The sequence below is a fragment of the Drosophila biarmipes genome, chromosome 2L, assembly GCF_025231255.1.
Source record: "Drosophila biarmipes strain raj3 chromosome 2L, RU_DBia_V1.1, whole genome shotgun sequence".
NCBI lineage: Eukaryota > Metazoa > Arthropoda > Insecta > Diptera > Drosophilidae > Drosophila > Drosophila biarmipes.
The window spans coordinates 23,180,947-23,202,063 of record NC_066612.1 but is presented as its reverse complement, the minus strand read 5'-3'; the positions used below and the strand labels follow the sequence as shown (position 1 = coordinate 23,202,063).

Genomic DNA, 21,117 nt, shown 5'->3' with positions numbered 1-21,117 from the left:
AAGTTAACTTCCTTTCTTGTTCAATATTATTTTACCCCTAATTTTCCGATTGTTCCTATGGGAGCTATATGATTTTTATATAAGACTTTTTGGAAAGTTTCAGTCCGATAGCTTCAAAACTGAGAGACCCACTTGCGTAGAAACGGATGAACGGACAAACGGGCATGGCTAGATCGACTCGTCTTGTGACGCTGATCAAGAATATATATACTTTATGGGATCGGAAACGTCTCCTTCACTGCGTTGCAAACTTCTGACTAAAATCATTATATCCTCTGCAAGGGTATAAAAACTATAGCTTCGGTGGTTTTTGAAATATTATCTCATAACATTGGGAATATCATTTTTTTTATTTTTAAAAATTTCAAATTAAATTTAATACAAATCTGAAGAGTAACATATAGCTGTCAAAAAAACGGTCAGAGAAACAATGAAATCATTTCTTTAATATCACTGAAGCTGGCAACAATCCTTAAAAATGTAACATGATGTTATTAACGTTGATTATTTCTTAAAACTGCCAGGGTACACAAACTTCGGCTTGCCGAAATTAACTTCCTTTCTTTTTTTTGTGAAGTACCAAGCGATACAGACATGTTTGTAAATATAGCATCTATGTAGGGTGAGCTCAATTTAAGATGGCGAAACACGCTTCGACAACAAAAAAAGCTGTGCCACGAGATAGGCCTCGGTCGGAGGCAAGCGGATGAGATAAGGTCCGTTGAACCAACCCAATCTACAGAAGAAGCTGGCGCGGATCCGTAAAATGTTCGCTTGGTGATGTTTATGTTGTACTTATTGCGTTTATTTATAGCACAAGTACAACCATTATCAGTAGTTCCAACCAGGAATACAATTACAGGAGCCCAAAAAACCCCAATCCGGGATCCCAATATTAGTTTAAGGAACCCAAAAATGTTTCACTTCTTACCATAAGATATCTTTCAAGGTTTTGGTTACGGAATCCAGTATTTTGAACTTCATTTTTTTCTGGTTTTGGCAATATCTAAATTTGTTAATGTAATTTATCAAACCTTCCTAATAGGGGATGTCTTCAGATACTGAAGCAGGGCAAGCTTATTTTAGCAGACTGTATATCTCGATGTTCCTGGAACTACCCTTAGATGAGTAAGGGGTATTTGATAGTCGTTGGTATCGGCTCTCTTGTTTTAAGTTGAACTTAGTAACAAGCTAACGTCGCTGATCGGCCGACCCAAGGCTTTAGTTACAGATAGTGCCCAAAGCTTTTCAGGTCGTCGAAGCTGATTCGAAAATCAGTTCTCGTTTAAACGCGACGCAACGAGCATGCAGCCGTTGCTCCTGGTGCTGGCCCTTTGTGTGGCGCAAACTTATGCCCTCTTCGGGGGCTCTCCAGCAGACTATAATGACAGCTACGACGAGGATACCGGGATGCAGCCCCCGTGGCAGCCCGAACCGCTGAAGCCAGCCCCCTGGCAGTCGGAACCACAATATTCTCAGCCCCATGAAGCCATTGTTACAGTTCCCGAAGTCGGACACATTTCCGGGATCAAAAACTTTAAGACCATTGCTAATCGTCCGGTGAATGCTTTCCTGGGTCTGCGGTACGCAAAAGTGGGAGGCGGCTTGGCACGCTTCCAGGCTGCGCAACCAATAGGATTCCAGGGAAGGGTTAGTGCCACCGAAAAGAGCCCGAACTGCGCCCAGTTCCCGGAGCTAGACCGTCTGAGGGACTCCGAGTCCAGGGGAGAAAACGTCGACGACTGCCTCACATTGGACATCTACGCACCGGATGGCGCCAGTCAGCTGCCCGTGTTGGTCTTCGTGCACGGTGAAATGCTCTTCGACGGCGGCTCCGAGGAGGCACAACCGGACTACGTTCTCGAGAAGGATGTGCTCTTGGTCTCCATTAACTATCGGCTGGCTCCCTTCGGCTTCCTGAGCGCGCTGAGCGACGAGCTTCCCGGAAATGTGGCCCTCTCCGATCTGCACTTGGCCCTGGAATGGCTGCAGCGCAATCTGGCCTACTTTGGTGGCAATCCCGACAAGGTGACCCTGGTAGGTCAGGCGGGTGGCGCCACATTGGCCCACGCCTTGAGCCTCAGTGGGCGGGCCAACAAGCTGTTCCAGCAGCTGATCCTGCAGTCGGGTACCGCCCTGAATCCTTATCTGATTGACGAGGAACCCCTTGAAACCCTGCACACTTTCGCACGTCTCGCCCGCTGTCCACCCTTCCACCTTTCCTCCCACGGACTCGCGTCCATTTACGACTGCCTCAGCCGGTTGTCCACCTCCCAATTGGTGGCCGCCTTCGAAAAACTGCTCGTGCAGAACGAGCCGCTAGGCCTCGCCCACTTGGGTGGCTTCAAACTGGTCGTCGGCGACTCCCTGGGCTACCTGCCCAGCCACCCAGTCTCCATGGTCACGAACGGTAGCCTTGCGCTGCCCACTATTTTCGGTGCCACCAAAGACGCCAGCTCCTTCGTCATATCGCGTAAGTACCCAAGTTTTATTGTCTAATGATGGTAGAGGGATAATTGTTGAGCGAAAAAGGCCTTAATCACGTAAATCCTTATTAACACTCTCAGCAACACCATAAAGCAGACTTTTGCATTAGTTCCAACGAGGCACCTTGCCGTATCGGCCAGTGTCCGTACAATCGACCAAGCTTGTAGGCCTTTTAAACCTAAAACAAGGAAGAACGCTTTAATTGACTGCCCTAAGAGGGAGATGAAGGCATACAAGTAGCTGAGCGAGACTTTAAATCGCATCTACACCCGATTTCAGTATATCGTTATGTGAGCGGCAATATCTAATGGACCTTTGTGGGCGTTACAGTGGGCTTGGCTAACTTTGTGTAAGGCAGTCGAAAGGTATTGATAAGACTAATACATTTCAGTTACAATTCTAGCATGAAAACTGGTGGTCGCAGTCTTGGTCGGCTTATGGGCGTTGGAGTGGGCATGGCATGTTCGCGTAACAAACTTGCACTAGAACAAAGCAATTATACATCTGTGATAGTTTTCGAGATATTTGCATCAAACGTACCATTTCTTGATGGTTGTGGGCAAGGACAATACATATCAGTTAAGATATGTTTCAAGCACTTTAACTGTAGAGTCTCAGATTTGGTCGCTTCGCCTAACCAAATTGCGCTGCGTGCGAAGATAAGGAATCTGAAACGGAAATCCCAAACCTCTATCTCTTATACTGTCCGAGATCACAGCCTTGACACGAAAAGATGGACAGACGGACAGTCAGTCAGGTTTATGGGGTCGTAGACTATTCTCCAAGAGAAAATGGTATAGAAACTGACCCATTTTTATACCCTTGCAGATGGTATAATAATTTCAGTCAGAAGTTTGCAACGCAGTAAAGGAGACGTTTTCGACCCCATAATGTATATATATTCTTGATCAGCGTTACAAGACGAGTCGATCTAGCCATGTCCGTCTGTCCGTCCGTCTGTCTGTCTGTCTGTCCGTTTCTACGCAAACTAGTCTCTTAGTTTTGAAGCTGTCGTGCTGAAACTTTCACAAAAGACTTCTTTCTATTGCAGATACACAGAAAAAAAAATTGATATGATATGATGGTCGATTTGAGGAAATCCAATATTAATTCGGCCCTGATATGCCACATATCAATTTGATATGATCTAAATGTTAAAAACGATATTTCGGTAATATCATTTTTACATTAGCGGTATCACTTTTTCTAGAAAAAAGCTTTGACAAAGCTTTTTTGTCACAATCAAGCGTTGGCTCAGGGGACTAGCGCTTCGTTTTTGATACACAGGCCTGAGGGTTAGTGGTTCGAGTCCCTCTCCCCGTGACAAATTTATTTTTAATTTTTTGATTGAAATCTGGCACTATTTAAATGTAGCTTTGTTATTACAATTACAAGGAAATTTTAGATATTATTCTTAAATACTTTAAGCATACTTTGCCGTGGGGCGTACTTGAACCTGGGACCTTTAGCATCAGAGACAGACCTTACTAGCTGGACTATCGCACAACGTTTTTCGAAAATTGTATCTACTTGGGCAGATAAGAATGTTTACCCTCGCTATTAATCTCACTTAAATTACAACGCAGCTGTCAAAATCAGATGCAAGACAAGATTTGAGGGGACTTCTAAAAATGAAAAAAAAGCTGTTTGTCAGTTTGTTCCAAAATGATGTTTTAGGATCCTGTAAATTTTAGATGATGTTAAACAGGTCAATATAAGAAACATTAGTTCTACCACTTTTCGAAATAGCTAATTTTTGTATACTTGTAACTTGTGAACTTCTAAAGCTACAAGTATTTTAAAACCATATATAACAATGTCCTATAATGTCAGTGGTGTAGTTGGAATCTTTGTCGGACTTTTCCATGTCCATCTAGCCATGCGCGTCTGTCCGTCCGTTTCTACGCAAGCTAGTCTCTCAGTTTTAAAGCTATCGGGCTGAAACTTTCCCAAAAGTCTTCTTTCTATTCCAGGTAGTATATAAGTCGGAACCAGCCGGTCGGACAACTATATCTTATAGCTCCCATAGGAACTTTCGGGGTAAAAATTAAAAAATTATATCTTTCGTGTTTTTTAACATATATCTTTCTAAACTTAGATATACCATTTTTAAATTTGTTCTGAGTTTCGAATTAAATTTGATCAAAATCGGACGACTATATCATATAGCTCCCATAGGAACAATCGGAAAATCAGTGGTAAAATAATATTGAAAAATTGTATCTTCGGTGTTTTTTAACTTATAACCTCATACGCTTGGAAATAAAATTTTTTAATTGGTTTTGAATATCGAATTAAATTTATTAATATCTAACGACTATATCATATAGCTGTCATAGGAACGATCGGATAATTGGTGGGAAAGAATATGAAACAAATTATAGCTTTGCATGGAAATAAATATTCGTATTAAACTTTAAAATTATATATTTGTGACTTGTCCCAGTGAGCTCTAAGTTTCAATATTCAAATAAATACTTATATTCGTTTGCCGTCTATTTGAAATTGAACACATACATCCTAAATATAATCCTAAATTAGACTTCAATGTTGTCATCTATGAACAGATCTGGTACGTATGGGTCAAATTGAAGCAGTTGGTGATAAGTTGTTGCTGTCGGGGTCATACTGATTAGGTTCAATGCAATTAGAACGGTCTAGTAAGTACAGCTTAATCTCATTCCACTTATGCTGAGAGCAACTAATCTGAGTTAGTTTCAAGGGTACCCGATTTATTTTCGTCGGCTGGCAAGAAACAATTGCGTGTTTTAAAATGATTTTTAATCTATGCCCAAATATTGTTCTATTTTATGCGGAGAGTACAACCTGACTAGCGACTAAAAGTTTGTTAAGGCTTATTAGCCGTAGAACTGTACCAGCCTACACAGAAAAAAATGCGTCAAGATCAATTTGATATGCGTATGGTAAGTTTGTGTTTTTTCGACAATTATCAATTTTAATTAATGTCAAATTGATACCAAAAAATTTAATTTTCACGAATTTTTTCTTTTCGAATATTTCTTGACATCAAAAAAGAGAGGATATAGCAATATGGCGGCGTTAATTACTTGAGTGGAAGCGAAATAGACCTACTCGAAACTCGACTTGGCTAACTTCAACCATGTTGACTCGCGTGCACTAACATGGTTTTCATGGCTTTTGAACTTAACGCCCAGCTGCTAAGGTGTCTGTCTCTGGTGCTGAAGGTCACAGGTTCAAGTACGTCACAAGGCAGAGTATGCTTTAAGTGTTTAAGAATAATATCTGAAATGCCTTATTATTGTTATAACAAAGCTGCATTTAAATGATTTCAGATTTAATAAAAAAATAAAAATAAATTTTGTCGCGGGGAGGACTCGAATCTCTAACTCTCAGGCCTGTGTATCAAAAACAAAGCGCTAGCCCCCTGAGCCAACGCTTGATTGTGACAAAATAGCTTTGTCAAAGCTTTTTTCTAGAAAAAAGTGATACCGCTAATGTAAAAATGATATTACCGAAATATCGTTTTTAACATTTAGATCATATCAAATTGATATGTGACATATCAGGGCCGAATTGATACTTGATTTCATCAAATTGACCATCATATCGAGTCCTCCCCGCGATAAATTTATTTTTTATTTGTATACTCTTGCAGAGGGTATAATGATTACAGTCAGAAGTTTGCAACGCAGTGAAGAAGACGTTTCCGACCCCATAAAGTATAAATATTCTTGATCAGCGTCACAAGACGAGTCGATCTAGCCATGTCCGTCTGTCCGTCCGTTTCTACGCAAACTAGTCTCTCAGTTCTAAAGCTATCGGGCTGAAACTTTTACAAAAGTCTTCTTTCTATTGCAGGTAGTATATAAGTTGGAACCAGCCGGATCAGACACTTATATCTTATAGCTCCCATAGGAACTATCGGGGAAAAAATTAAAAAAAAATTATATCTTTCGTGTTTCTTAACATATAAATTTCTAAGCTTGGATATTACATTTTTAAATTAGTTTTGAATTTCGAATTCAGTTTTATCAAAATCGGACGACTATATCATATAGTTCCCATAAGAACAATCGGAAAATTAGTGGTAAATAATATTGAAAAATTATATCTTCCGTGTTTTTTAATTTATAACCTCCTACGCTTGCAAATAACATTTTTTATTTGGTTTTGAATTTCGAACTAATGTTTATCAAAATCGGACGACTATATCATGTAGCTGGCATAGGAACGATCGGAAAATTAGTAGAAAAACATGAAATAAAAATTATATCTTTTGTGTTTTTTAATATATTAAGGGTATATAAGCTTGAAAATAACATTTTTTAATTAGTTCTGAATTTCGAATTAAATTTTATTAAAATCACATAGCTGTCATAGGAACGATCGGATAATTGGTGGGAAATAATATGAAACAAATTAAGGCTTTGGGGCTTTTTGACATATTATCTTTTAATATTGGGAATATAAATTTTTATAATTTCGAATTCGATTTAATCAAATTATTGATTATTTTTTATAATTGCAAGGGTATACAAACTTCGGCTTGCCGAAGTTAACGTCCTTTCTGGTTGTTTTTTAAATCTGAAATCATTTAAATGCAACTTTTTTATAACAATTATAAGGACATTTCAGATATTATTCTTAAACACTTAAAGCATACTCTGCCTTGGGACGTACTTGAACTTGGGACCTTCAGCATCAGAGACAGACACCTTAGCAGCTGGTCTATCGCACAACGTTTTCCGAGGGCGTTAAGTTCAAAAGCCATGAAGTGGAAGCGAGACAACATGTTTGAAGTTAGCCAAGTCGATTTTCGAATAGGTCTATTTGGCTTCCACTCACGTAATTAACGCCGCCATATTGCTCTATCCTCTCTTTTTCGAGGTCAAGAAATTTTCGAAAACAGAGAAAATTACATTTTTTGGTATAAATTTGACATTAATTCATGGTAAAATTGATATTTGTCGAAAAAATACAAACTTATCATGCGCATATCAAATTGATCTTGACGCATTTTTATCTGTCTATACACTATAGACTACACTTCTCTTTTTAGTAGCTTCCTTCTGTAAAACCCGTTGCGGTACGTCACTTTTCCTTTTCCCTCAATACTGCCTGCTTACTAAGTTTCAAACTTGTTATTTAAAAAAGGATACACTACACAATAGTTTTATTTGCCAGGAACAAAAAACTCAAGATTAATACTTAAGTATTCGTACACTTTCTGAAATTAATGCTTTTTGTTTTAGGGATCTACGATCAGATCGCTCGTCTGCAGTCCCACAATGTGAGTGATTTTATCGACGTAGTCCTTCGCCACACAGCTCCTTCCAGAGATCACCCCAAATGGAAGCAGTGGGCACTTCGCGAAATATTCAGTCCCGAGCAGCAATTCACGGCCAGCCTAAAATCAGTAGCCAATGGTCTGCTGGAGCTAAGCAACTACATCCTGTACCGTGCACCCGTGATAAACACCATTCGTAACCGCTGGACCCCGGCCTACCTATACATTTTTGATTATCGCGGACAGTACCACCGGTTCGGGCACTTGTCCAATCCTCTTCCCTTTGGTGTGGACGCTTCCCTCAGCGACGACAGCGTATACCTTTTCCCCTATCCGCCAGAGGCCAGTTACCTGAATCCCTTGGACAGGTCCCTGTCCCGCAACTTGGTCACTATGTGGGTGAACTTTGCTGCCACTGGCGTACCCAATCCAAATCCAGGCGAATGGCCGCAGGCTTCTTCTGAGTATGGTCCCGTCCTGCGTTTTACAAACTCTCGCCAAAATCCGCTCGAGCTGGACCAGCACTTTGGCGAGGGCATCAACGTACCCGAAAATAGCTTGGTTAGATTTAAGCCAGCTATCAACTCCACAGTTCCCACAACCTCGACTACCACAACAACTACCAACCGTCCGTACGCTATTAACCCATACGCCAATTGGCAAATTAGACCGCCCCAGCAACAGACTTGGCATCCTGCCGATCCGGAATACGTCAGAGCTCAAGAAGCCCGTCAGCAACAGTTTATCCTGGAAAGAGAGCAGCGTTGGCGTCAGCAGCAGCAGCGCCGCCCTCAGCAGGAGTCCCGCCAGCAGGAAGAAGTACCATTCCATCAGCAGCAATGGCGAGAAGGCCAACAGCGAGAGCAACAAGAGCGAGAACGTCAGCAGCAGGAGCAGGCAGAGCGAGTCCGTCAGCAAAGGGAACGTGAGGAGCTAGAAAGAAGGCAGCGAGAACGAGAACAGGAAGAAAGAGAGCAGCGAGAACGAGAGCAGCAAGAACGAGAACATCAAGAACGAGAACAGCAAGAACGAGAGCATCGAGAACGTCAGGGAAAAGGACAAGATCAACAGTCTGCCAATACCCCACCAGTAGATGATAATAACAGTTGGGGCTATTCCACTTACAACAATGAGCAGCAACAGCGAGAACAGCAGGAACGAGAGCAACAACGACGAGAGCAGAAAGTACAAGACCAACAAGAGCGAGATCGCGAGCAACGGGAACGCGAGCAACAAGAACGTGAGCAACAGCTAGAAAATATTCCGGAAGGTGATCGCCAACCGTATCCCTCGTACGAACACTTTGAACACGAAGACAATGAAAACCCATCTGAATTGGACTCCGCACACAACTACAAAGAGGAGGAAGACCGCGAGCAACAACGGCAAGAGCAACTGCGTCGAGAGCAGCAGGAACACTCAGAGCGGGAATATCATTTGCAACAGGAGCGGGAGCAGCAAGAGCGTACCCAGGACTATCAGCCGGAAGACAGACCGGAAGACTACCCAAGCTATGAGGAGTATATTAAAGCCCATGAAGCAAAAAATGCGGAGCGATACTACGCAGAGGAGCAAGAGCGCGAACGACAGCAGCAAGAACAGTTACATCAAGAGAGGCAAGAGCGGCCGGAAGAAAGTCTTCCAGATGAACGCCAGGCTTATCCAACGTATGACACATACGATCCCGATGTAAACAATGCCGGGAAGCAGGAACGCGAGGAACAGCGAAGGGACCAGGTGGAACAGGAAAGAGACCAAAAGCATGGCGACGATCAAGGAGCGGAATACGAACGGTCCCATGAAGAAGGAACTGAACAGGAAGGGCTCAAGGTCGAGGACTTCCCCAGCTACGAGGCTTACGTGGAAGCAGAAACGAGGCTTCGAGAGAAACAGGAGGAAGCCGAGAGATTGGAAGACGAACGTAATAGGGCCCAACAGGAGGAGGAAGACCGCGTCCAGGCAGAGAGGCAAAGTAACCCTCCGCGTCAAATTTCGCAGCTGAGAAGCCTTGTCATCGGTCCCCAGCACATGAAGCTTTTTTCCAGGCAGTAGTAGATGATACCATTAGGTTATGGGCCATAATCTTTCAATTTCAAAATATATGAATTTCAAAATCAACAGCGTTATATTCTGGTGTATTCTTGAGAATTGAAAGGCTTGGCTTGCGGAGTTTTATAAGCAGTTTAATTTTTCGATTCTCGAATTCAATGTTTTAAGCGCTTACGTTTTCGAATAAATAATTTTTAAATAATCTGTGTAAAAATAACATTCCATCAATCACTATAGTGCTCAAAAACGTATCTTATTGCGACTTGGCCGCTTCACCAGTCTCTTGCGACCGCCGATCTTCTTCGACTTACTGGCACTGGAGGCGACCAGCTGCTTCCGGCGCTTACTTTGCGCACGTTTTCGGCTGCGGTTTCGCAGATAGTATACCTCCCGGATCAGACTGTGACCTTTGTGCTCGTCGTTGGCGGTGGCCGAGAACTCACTGAAGTAGTCGCCCCCGATAGTCAACGTGTCGTCGATCCTCATGTACGGGCCATAAAGCGTGGTCATTGGCGGCCAGAGTCCGACGCGGTGGGATCCCAAAGGATTGCCACTAATCACGAAGTTCGTCCAGAGCTCTACCATCCGGTGGGCCATGGTCACGTCCGGCGGACTGAGGCGGGTCACGTGTTCGGGGTAGGGGAACAGGTAGAGGGCCTCGTCGGTCAGCGAAACCCCCGCCTTGAAGGGACTCTGCATGTTGGTCTCCTCGTCCATTTCCTTGTAGCGATTAAACTCACCCTCGTAGTCGAACGAGTAAAGGAATGTTCTGTGGGGGTTGTGTTTGTTGTTCATGTTCAGGGCCATCAAAACGGGCAGTTTGTGGTTAAGAGTGCCAGCCACCTTAAAAGAAACTCCTGTTATAACCATGACAACATTCGCATCATGAGTTTACGTACTACCCATATTAGGCAGTGGTTATTCAGTAAACATATAAATTTGCATTATTTTATTATTTTCTACCCATATTAAGCGGTAGTTGTTCAATAAGAATATACCCTATATATACTATTGGATACTTGTTTCTCAGCTAAAATGAGTGCGCAAGCGAGTATAAAGGTATGCCACCTATCGTATCATTGCGCTACCAACCCTATACCATCAACTAGTGGCTCCCCTTGCGGCTTAGTGGCGTATTAGCTGATTTGCTGCATGTGGGTGCAATCTCAATTAACTTCGCACAATTTGTATTATAAATATTAAAAAAAATATTTAAATAAATATTATATAAATATAAATATTGTATAAAATAATATTAACAAATCTAATTTAAAGCTTTTCAAAATATTGATTTATGTCAAATTAGAATATGTTATTTCCGTTTGTGGGCTAGGCACTCTTGTTAAAAAAAAAACTTGGACCGCGCAGAATCTCAAGAATCTGGATGCCAAATTCCAAAATTTTGGCTTCTACTTTCCGATATCGCAGCGTTCATACGGACGCACTTACAGCTGGACAGACGGACATAAGAATAAAAATATCGTATGGGTAGGAAAACCTTCCTTCTTCCTGTTTCATACTTTCCGAATACCCTTAAACGGAGTTTATACCCTCTACTCGGAAAGTATGTAGTAGGGAGAAAGAAGCTTTTCCAACCCCCACATATCCATCTGGGCAAGTCTGTCGTCCCTCTGTCCGTATAAACGGTAAGATCTTGGGAACTGTAAGGGCTTGTAAGATTTAAGGGGTGTATTACGCGTAAGTCTGTTTAAATACCTATGTAAATGCTGAGAATCGTACTAGGGGGTCTCTGACAGTAGGAGAATAAGTGTTTACAATTGTGTTTGGTATTGGGTAATCTTTCTTAATTGAGGCTAACGGAGTAATACCCAAAAATTAAAAAGTACTATAAGGGGCTTTAGGAAAACTACTCACATCGATTAGCCTAGGGATAAGTGTGTCGAAGGTTCCGTTTTCCAACAGTTGACGGTTAAAGAAATCGTGTGTGACGAAGCTGGTGAGGAGCATCGTTTTGTCGGTGCCCACCACCTGGCGGATCACGTGGTCTATGTAGTTGTACGTGTTGTAATCGTCGTCCGGAATCTTCCCGCCAAAGTCATTGTCCACAATCTCGTTGAGGACTCGAGTTCCTGCGTTTTTCGGACAGCCCCCCATTGCCGGGTAAGAGAAGTTCGACTCCAGCATAAGATCGTAAGGATGTTTGGGCAGCACTCCACTGGGCCCGCCGATGGTGAACTGTATACCGCCTGTATGACCAATGCCGAGGTCAGACTTTTCCAGCTGCAGGGGCGGTTTGATAGTTAAACAATGTTATCGTTTTCTATTTCAAAAGCATAACTAAAAAGTTTAATGAAAAAGTATCCATTAAACCGAGCGTCAGTTTCACGATTCTTGTAGCACAACGAGAATCCCAATTTAGTGTTTCAGCAACCTACTACTTACAGCATGCTCCATGAAAGCAGTAAGCAGCTCGAGAGCCGTTAGCTCCATTAGACAGGTGTTTAGGTCCCGAACCGTCACCATCTGACAGTCGGCCTTCTTGGCGATCTCCTGGGCGTGCTTGCGCGGATCCTCCTCCAGAAAGATTGGCATTATGGCCGACCCCGAGTGGTATATTACTTGGCTGAATAGGCCGCGCTGCACCATCGGTGACAGCGTAAGCAAATGGGCGATGGCTGCTCCGCCCACTTGTCCAGCTACCGTAACCCGAGATGGGTCTCCTCCAAAATGCTTGACAAAGTGCTTTATGAACTGCAGGGCGAGGAAAATATCCAGGAAGCCAGCGTTTCCGGGAATCTCATCCGTCTTTGTGGACAGAAAACCAAAGGGCCCGAGCCTGTACTGCGGCGTGACCAAAACCACATCCTTCTCGAGCAGATAGTCCGGCGGCGCCTCCGAGTTGCTGCCTTCGTACAAATACTCGCCGTGGATGTAAACAAGAACTGGGAGTCGTGAAGTCACATTCGGAGTGGTGATGGTCATGGTCAAACAATCCTCTACGTCCAAAACGTCGTCCAGCTTCCGAAGAGAGTCCATCGACACAACAGAGGGGCAGCCAATTTTTTCCGCAGTGGCATCCATCACGTCCTCCCAAGGCTCGACGGGCCGAGGAGCCTGTTAAATAAACAATCAAAAATCACAGAAAAACTAATATCGCTATTGAAAACAAGGAACGCTATACTCAGATACCCGTTACTCAGCTTAAGGGAGCAAAAGAGAAATGGAGATATATAAGCAAAAGCTAACGGCTATTTCTGTAGATGTTATATGGGCGGCAGACAGCGTTTAAGCCGTTTGTGTGGCACATTTTTTTAGATAAGTCGATAGGTATTGATGAAACAAACGCAATTCAAATTTTGTTCCTATCATAAAAACTATAGGCGCTACAGATTTTTCCGGACTATGGGCGTTAAAGTGGTCATAGCACCCCGAAACAAACTTGCTCTGTGCAGGAAGCCCAGGAATCTGCATGCCAAGTCTGCCTGTTGTAGCTCTTATAGTTTCCGAGATCCCAGCGTTCATAGGGACAGACAGACAGACGGAAATGGCTAGATAGACTCGGCTAGTGATCCTGATCAAGAATATATATACTTTAAGGGGTCGGAAACGCTTCCTTCTACCTGTTACATACTTTCCGACGAATCTAGTAATTTAAAAATATTTGTACCAACAGAAGAAAGCGCTCCAGTCGAACGCCTCGACTGTCAGATACCTTCATACCTTCACGTAGCTAAAGGCAGTGCAAGGGAATCGGAGTTAGGTATGTAAACAGTAAAGCGACTGCTTTACTCAGCGGCGCTAATCGGGATGAAACTTTCCCAAAAGTCTTCTATCTTTTCCAGGTAACAAATAAGTCGGAAACAGCCGGATCGGACAACTATATATTAAAGCTTTTTTAATTATTTCTTTGGTTTTTTTTAACCTCCACACAGAGAAAATAAAATACCAAAGGTGTTCATCAATCGGGTATTTTAGCATATCAACTTTGATCCCTTGTGTTGCCATATTATATTTATATTTTCTAACATGACAAATTCAAGTTGGTATTTTTCAATATAAGAACTGATATGCTTTCTTGTCCACATGATATTCTTTCATACTAAACTGGTTTTTAGATTGATGTTTTTGTGAGATCAATATTCATTTTTTGTTCAATTGTAATTAATATGAATTCGTATCATTCTGAGAGGTTTTTCCAAAATTTGAATATGAAAAAAGTGATATGCGAAAATTGAGGAGACTATATCAATCGGGTATTTTTCCGATTTTTGGAAATAACATATTTTAGTTAGTTCTAAATTTCGAATTTAATTTCATCGAAAAATCGAATGACTATATCATATAGCTGTCATTGGAACGATCGAAAATTGGTGGGAAAACAATATAAAACCTTCGGTGTTTTTTGATATATAATCTTATAATATTGGATTGGATATTTATATTTTTATGAATTTTCTATTATACATAAAAAACATCGGACGACTTTAACATATTGCTGTAAAACAAAAGGTCAGAGAAATAATCACTTAACGTAGATTATTTCTTATAACTGGGAGGGTATTCAAACTGCGGCTTCCTAAGTTAACTTACTTTCTTGTCTTTTTATAATTTTATTTTTATAACGTTTTAATAAATGGTCCGGTTTAAAAACACGTTTAAATAATGTTTGAGCATGTTGGCGCTAGACAGATGTAATTTTTTCGCGGTTTCGTTTTGGGATCTTTACTGTTTCCAAGTTAGGATAAATAAACGACAACTTTACGTTTATACAATGTATTTCGCATATCGAAACACTTTGATGGACAGACCCTTAGATCGATTTCGATATTTAAAACTATTATCTCTGTTTTTCCGAGGCTTTATTCCCCGCAGGAAAGATTCCAAACGTTCATTTTTTATTTAAAATCTTTTCAGTTTGCTTATTTATTGCCACCAGTAACATTTACATAATTATGAAAGTTTTAAAACTGGAGAAACCAGACATTCAATAAAATTAAACATTTATATTTGGAATTCTTCGCGAATCTTTTCTGCGTTTACCCTCTTTTGCATAATGACGCTTTTATTTTTTTTGCATAAAACATATGGCTTAGTCACTTTTGTTCTGTTGACACACTTCAGAGATTCTGCTTAAGCTGTTCTCCAGTTTTTAGTTCAGGTCCCAAGAACTTGTATACCTTAAACCGATTCAGTCCTGTCGGAGGTTCTGCGTATCTGACATCCACAAACTGCAACACTTCGCGTTTTGTCCACGCCGTTTCGAGAATCTTTCCCTGTATGCTGCCTAATTGGGGCAGTTCGACAATGGTGTCTTTCTCCTCATCATATTGCCTGCCAGGAACCCTAGATTCCACACCAGGCTGGATTACAAGTACCAGAGAAACTATGAGCCAGCTCGCGAGCGCCATTTTCGGAGGATGCCACAGATACCAACTCTCTTTAACGCGCCGAGCGCAACTGATCAATGACTGGCCCGGACCATTAGCTTTTAGTCCGCTCTGACCCGAAGTTTCACCCCACGACTGACCGAAAAAGCCAAATGAAGAGTTCGCAAACGGAAACTGGCTAAAACAAAACTGCAAATGATTCGGCGTCCCCGAGGCTCGAGCTACAGATTTATGCTAATATATACACGCAAAAAAATTTAAACATATTTATCAAATAGTCTCACAACAATTATCAGAGTTTAATTTGTTTATGTTTTACAATGATTTCAGAAGGTTGCAACGCAAACCTTCCTTCCGAAAAATTTTATTTCTATAACAGGTAGTCTATAAGTCGAAACGAGCCAGGTCGGACACTGTCCGACGGACAGCTTTATCCTATAGTTTTTATACCGTTGCAGAAGGTATAATGATTTCAGTCAGAAGTTTGCAACGCAGTGAATGAAACGTTTCAGACGGACATGGCTAGATCGACTCGTCTTGTGACGCTGATCAAGAATATATATACTTTATGGTGTCGGAAACGTCTCCTGCGTTGCAAACTTCTGACTGAAATCATTACACCCTCTGTAAGGGTATAAAAATTATTTACTAAAGTTGATTATTTCTTATAACTGCAAGGGTATACAAACGTCGGCTTGCCGAAGTTCACTTCCTTTCTTGTTTTTTTCTTGTAAAAATTTTTTCTTTTGGATTTTTTTACATAACATCAATATTTTAATATTACCAAATTTTAAATAAAAATAAAAATATATGACTTATTTAGCATCTAGTTGCTAAAAGAACGATCGGACAATTATTGTAAACACATTTCTGAAAATCGAAAAGCTCTGTACGTACAATGCTACAATTTTGGCTTTGCCAAAACTAGTTTCTTTTTTTGGCTTTTTTAAATCAAGCATTTTTACTTATCACTAATTTTTTAGAACTCACTATACTCAAAAGTAAAGATTATTTCTTTGGTAAATCACAATAAACACAAATTTAAACCACATTAAAGTTTCTCTAAAAAGAATTAACATTTTTAATAAATATTGCTTATAATGATTTCTCTCTGTGCAAGAACAGATTTCGCTGCTCTGATTTTAGCTGCTCTGTTGCTCATCTGTAAGAAAAAGCGAAAACTGACTCTGACTTCGGATTTTTCGGATAGTTCAGTCATTAGTCGCTCAGACTGATGTGAATATTTACCTGCAAATATTACACATCCTCAATTATCTTGGTTGCCTTTCTCACGGCGATGAAAGTGCGGGTAGCGCCAGACCAAATTAATTTTTAAACAGATGGGGGAATTGTTTTAAATTTTAAATTTAACCTAATGTATTGCAAAAATTCTCCTCGCTACTGGTATTCACAGTACGAGGTATAATATCAATCATCATCATATCGAGCTGAGGGAGAAAGCATTCGCGACGCTTTGGCGCAAAAAAAGATCATCGGCTTCTCACTGATCGGACGAGAGAATTCCATTATTTGGGTATTTAGCTTTATACAAACTAGGGAACTATATAAGGAAACTAGAAAGTGGACGACTTTTGTTAAGAACCTATACACACCTTTAATATAGTATATTTTTGTATATATATTATTTTACATAATAATTTAGTTACTTCAGACTACTGTGAAGAAAATTGTTCGGGTGAGCTTCTCTGTAACTTATTATTAACAGTAATATATTAATCAAAGACAAACGATTATTTTTCTCGTCAATGTCTGCCAATTTGGGTTTCGCTAATGAGTTGTCACACTTCATTTAACCTTCATTAAGCGTCTTAATGAAATCTAAATTAAGTGCTTCTCGAGGACCGACTTTTGTTCAACTGGCTCATGAATAGCCAAACTATGATTTATGGGCCGATGAAGAAAGCCAATTCTCTAAATTATTCTTTGAGTACGATCTTATATCAAAGCAGATTCGCCGCTCTAGATCTCTATTTCACAGTTACATCAGGAACAGGTACTTATAAAAAATACCTGCGGTAATGAACCATTTCTTTGATACCCATATCTTACGCATATTTTTATCTCTAACTATTGTGGTGATATTATTAATGATTCAATATTTGTAATTTGTGGAACCCTAAATGTGCTTTAAATAGCCATTTGCGATTGTTCACCAGTTACTTTAGATACGGGTGTGTAAAATAAAAAAAACGATTATGTTGATCAAACAAATTTATTAGGACTCTTCTTCAAGCAAAGTAAAAGCGAAAGTTGGGTCTGAGGGGGGTTTTACTGCTTCTGGGCGTGCATAGACTTCCTGGCAATGAAGACCAAGTTCTGACCTCGAGCCTCATTAGCAGCCCTCTCGCCTTCGACATCATCTTGTTCATCCTCCTCGTTAAAGCCGGACCACTGGCCTTGCTTGCTGGTTGCCAAAAGAGCCGATTCCAGATCGTAATAGTCCTCGTTGACAAGGCTGTATCCTTGTTTCACCTCCTCCACGGCAATGCGGTACTCGTCCAGGTAATTTTCTCCGAAACTGACGGTGCGGCCGATCCTCAGGTAGGGCCCAGTCTCGTCGCTCATCGTCGGCCAGGTGGGCAGACCGGGTGCTTGTGGAACCCCCGTTGTTGCAAAGGACGTCCACAAAGCCACCAGGCGCCGGGCCACCTTGAGATCGCGGTTCGAGTTGAGCGACAGGAATCGAGGCCAGGGGAACAGGTACAGGTTGTCGTCCGTGAGCGAAACACCCATGTCAAAGGGCACGAAGCTTGCCTCGTTCTCACCTGTGGCATAGCGATTCTGTTCACCCTCGTAGTCAAAGCTGTACAAATATGTACTGTTGGGTAACTTCTTTGCGTTGGCCTGCAGGACCAGCAACACTGGATTCTTTAGAGAAATCGTACTGCAAAGCTGGATGGGAAACTTAGTCGATTAATAAATAATAAAAGGTAACCCATTTCCAAGACACTAAGGAAAGGTCAGATAAATAAAAAACTTTCTAAGCTAAAGAAAGGGAGATCCGCTATTAATTGACATAAAAGAGTTGCAACCAATAATGCATATCACTTACATCAATCAGACCAGGGGTCAGCCGCTTAAAGCTGCCGTCCTTCACATCAGCATCAGTAAATATCTCCTCGTCGGAAAACTCCCTCCACGATCCAGTGGGATCCGCTCCATTGGCATGTTCGATAATGGTATCGATGTACTGTCGAGCGGTCATTTTGTCATCCAGAATCGTCTCGTTAAAGATATCAGCAAAAATGTCTGCAATGAAAAATAACAAAAATCTCTTTTTGTACTTTCGCATTGTAGGTTCGAACATTAATACTAAATTATTCAGATTTAAATAAAATTTGAAAACTTGGAAGCGAGGTGAAGAGACATTGTATATATTACTTGGGTTTTTTAACTCTTATAGAATGTATCGGTTAAATAAATATTTGCTCAGAATATATATAGATGATATACCTATATTTAACCTAAAACTATATATTTAACCCCTGTTTTCGTATTTAAAATTTTACCACCTTCTGTTTCCGGCCTGGCCCTTTGGCAACATTTCTTCTTTTAGACTTACAAAATACCCATTCGGGCTCTATGGGCAATTCAAACCCATTTTTTTCTAGAGGTTTCTTGGAGTCGCATATCCACCTTTTTGTGTTATGAAAGTCTTTCCTTCCCGTAACATACCTCTGAGCATGAAGGTGCCGCCGTGCTTGACGCTTCCCCCAATTGTGGGATATGCCTGGAACTTCTCGGCGGCCAGCAGGCGACCAGGGTGTTCCGGCAGAATGCCAGACGGACCTCCAATTACGAGCTGCACTCCGCCGTACGCTCCACCCGTCAGCGACGGCTGATCCTCGCCGTGGACACTGAAGGCGGCCAGGAGCATGGTGGCATTCAGGCGGGTCAGGCACTTGTTGAGCTGATCTACCTTGGCGGGCTGTTTGCAACCAGCAATCCTTCCGATGGCCTTGGTGGAGCCCAGGGGCGCGTCCGTAATAAATGCGGGCGACAGAGCCGTTCCCGACTGATAGATTACGCGGTGGAAGAGGCCTGCCGGAACGGCCGGACTCAGGGTGAGTACGTTGACTAGCGCGGCGCCCCCCACTTGGCCAAAGAGCGTCACTCGCTGTGGATCGCCGCCGAAGGATGCAATGTGCTGCTGAACCCACTTGAGTGCCAGGATAATGTCGGTGACCGCCGCATTGCCGGGCATCTCGTCGGTCAGCGTGGACAGGAAGCCAAAAGGACCAAGGCGATAACGGATGGACACTAGGACGACATCGTGCTCCAGCAAATATCCTGGAGCCGCCTCCACGGAGTCTCCGTCGTAGAAGAAGTCGCCGTGGATGTACACCATTACCGGCGAGGACTGGCCCTCCATCTGCAGAGAGAATAGGACTTGCGTTAGATTCATTTAAAATCGATTGTTCAGTGCCTCTGTTTACTTTTGAATATAATTGTTAAAAGTTACAAGTATATTTGCATACCGCCTTGGTGTTTACTGTTAGCCGCAGACAGTCCTCCACATCGAAGCCGTTTTCTTCCAGCTTAGCGAACGCGATCAGATCCTGAATGGACGGACAGCCGGCGTGCGGTCGGTGGGCGGGAAGAACACCCCTCCAAGATGGTGCTGGTTCAGCTGGCTGCAGGGAACAGGTTTAAACAAATGATATAGTGTTAAGCAAAGCCTATATTTTGTAAAATGAACTATTCGCATTCAATCAGTCCTGCCCAGGCAGCGCCAATATATGTACTAACATTCCACTTTTCTATTTATAGGTTTTTAATTTTAGAAAGTTTAGTTTAGTCTGCGCGAGCTTCCTAAACGTCATTTGACCAGCGTCGCACACCATCCTCGATAGTATAGTGGTTAGTATCCCCGCCTGTCACGCGGGAGACCGGGGTTCAATTCCCCGTCGGGGAGAGTTTGAACGCACTTTTTAACAAATAAAATAATATATTTTTTGCATAATCTTGCTTTCTACATAGAAAGCAACATGGTTTTTTATATATTTATTTATACATTATCTGTCTTATACTACCAATCAAGACCATCACTTGCTTATCGAAGATCCGAGAATAATATAATAATATTCTATAACCTGTTTATTATATGTACTAACCTTAAATCGTTCCGCTTTTCCGTACGGTATGTCTAAGAACTGTATTATCTTCTTTCCAGTCCAATCGGTGGTGAGCGTTCGCCCTCGGAGCCTTCCCAAAGCGGGAACCGTTGCTGTGAAAACCTTGGGATCTTGGGATTTCTGCACCTGTTGCTTGTTGGGTTTCAGTTTCTGGCCTTGTTGGGGCTTAGGACGCTTGTTCCTGCGGTTGCCCAAGCCTTGCTTTCCCACACCGGGACTCAGCTGCTTCTGTCTGTTAGTGCTCTTTTCCGCCAGGGCATCGGCCACAATAATGGCTAAAAGGACGATTGCCAGGAGCAGTAAAACTCCACTAAACCGAGTCATTTTACGTGTAGCTATATTTCAATCTGCTGGTTTTGCCAGATGGAATCGAACTGTTGGCTAGCCGAAATCTTTCCCCACCAAGAAGACTTTCTCGGCATATTCGAGTGACTCTTGACCGGGCACGAGAACTTTTTTAAAGCAAATGGGGTCAAGTCAGCACTCTGTCCTCTTAACTTGAACGCGGCTTTTTGCGATTCCAATCGTTGAATATTCATCGAATCTAAATGCGAACCTTAGCTATGTAAGGCGAAAGACAAGCCTGCGATCTGGATGGGATTATGATCATTGGCATGAAAGTAAAAGAGAGCCGGACACAACCTGTTCTATGATTGACTGCTATGATTGGGCATATATGAGATGAGTAGGTGTAGAATGTTAAGCGCTTCTAGTCTAAAATGATTCCCAAAGACTCTTTGGCTTGCCTATTTTATTCGCTTTAAGTTTTTGTTAAAAAAAAAAGATAATTGTAAAATGTCCTGTATCA

At 41.9% G+C, this 21,117-nt stretch overlaps 3 protein-coding genes and 1 non-coding gene across 4 annotated transcripts; 2 read left to right on the top strand and 2 right to left on the bottom strand.

Annotated features, from left to right (window-relative positions):
- The first annotated feature begins 1,272 nt into the window (after positions 1-1,272).
- LOC108036773 (glutactin) lies at positions 1,273-10,022 on the top strand. Its single transcript, XM_017113112.3, has 2 exons — positions 1,273-2,473; positions 7,722-10,022. The coding sequence occupies exons 1-2, from the start codon at positions 1,306-1,308 to the stop codon at positions 9,806-9,808; spliced, it is 3,255 nt and encodes a 1,084-aa protein (XP_016968601.1). The 5' UTR covers positions 1,273-1,305; the 3' UTR covers positions 9,809-10,022.
- A 23-nt stretch (positions 10,023-10,045) lies between these two features.
- LOC108036774 (glutactin) lies at positions 10,046-15,174 on the bottom strand. The gene is made up of 4 exons (XM_017113113.3): positions 14,944-15,174; positions 12,209-12,880; positions 11,681-12,046; positions 10,046-10,648 (listed from the first exon to the last, which is right to left on the bottom strand). Exons 1-4 carry the CDS (start codon positions 15,172-15,174, stop codon positions 10,046-10,048), a joined length of 1,872 nt encoding a protein of 623 aa, XP_016968602.1.
- A 2,201-nt stretch (positions 15,175-17,375) lies between these two features.
- Positions 17,376-20,971, bottom strand: LOC108036797 (glutactin). The gene is made up of 5 exons (XM_017113144.3): positions 20,289-20,971; positions 19,653-19,808; positions 18,850-19,546; positions 18,227-18,423; positions 17,376-18,066 (listed from the first exon to the last, which is right to left on the bottom strand). The coding sequence occupies exons 1-5, from the start codon at positions 20,631-20,633 to the stop codon at positions 17,443-17,445; spliced, it is 2,019 nt and encodes a 672-aa protein (XP_016968633.1). The 5' UTR covers positions 20,634-20,971; the 3' UTR covers positions 17,376-17,442.
- Trnad-guc (transfer RNA aspartic acid (anticodon GUC)) lies at positions 20,018-20,089 on the top strand. The gene has a single exon. It is a non-coding gene; the product is annotated as a tRNA-Asp (tRNA).
- Positions 20,972-21,117: the final 146 nt, after the last annotated feature.

Coding starts and splice junctions, on each gene's coding strand:
- LOC108036797 (XM_017113144.3), bottom strand. CDS start 20,633: ATGACTCGGTTTAGTGGAGTTTTACTGCTCCTGGCAATCGTCCTTTTA. Junction 19,547..19,652: donor TAACAGTAAACACCAAGGCG/GTATGCAAATAT, acceptor TTCTCTCTGCAG/ATGGAGGGCCAGTCCTCGCC. Junction 18,067..18,226: donor TGACCCCTGGTCTGATTGAT/GTAAGTGATATG, acceptor TTTCCCATCCAG/CTTTGCAGTACGATTTCTCT.
- LOC108036774 (XM_017113113.3), bottom strand. CDS start 15,174: ATGGCGCTCGCGAGCTGGCTCATAGTTTCTCTGGTACTTGTAATCCAG. Junction 12,881..14,943: donor CAGGACTGAATCGGTTTAAG/GTATACAAGTTC, acceptor TTTATTTAACAG/GCTCCTCGGCCCGTCGAGCC. Junction 10,649..11,680: donor TTATCCCTAGGCTAATCGAT/GTGAGTAGTTTT, acceptor GTTTCTTTTAAG/GTGGCTGGCACTCTTAACCA.
- LOC108036773 (XM_017113112.3), top strand. CDS start 1,306: ATGCAGCCGTTGCTCCTGGTGCTGGCCCTTTGTGTGGCGCAAACTTAT. Junction 2,474..7,721: donor CAGCTCCTTCGTCATATCGC/GTAAGTACCCAA, acceptor TTTTTGTTTTAG/GGATCTACGATCAGATCGCT.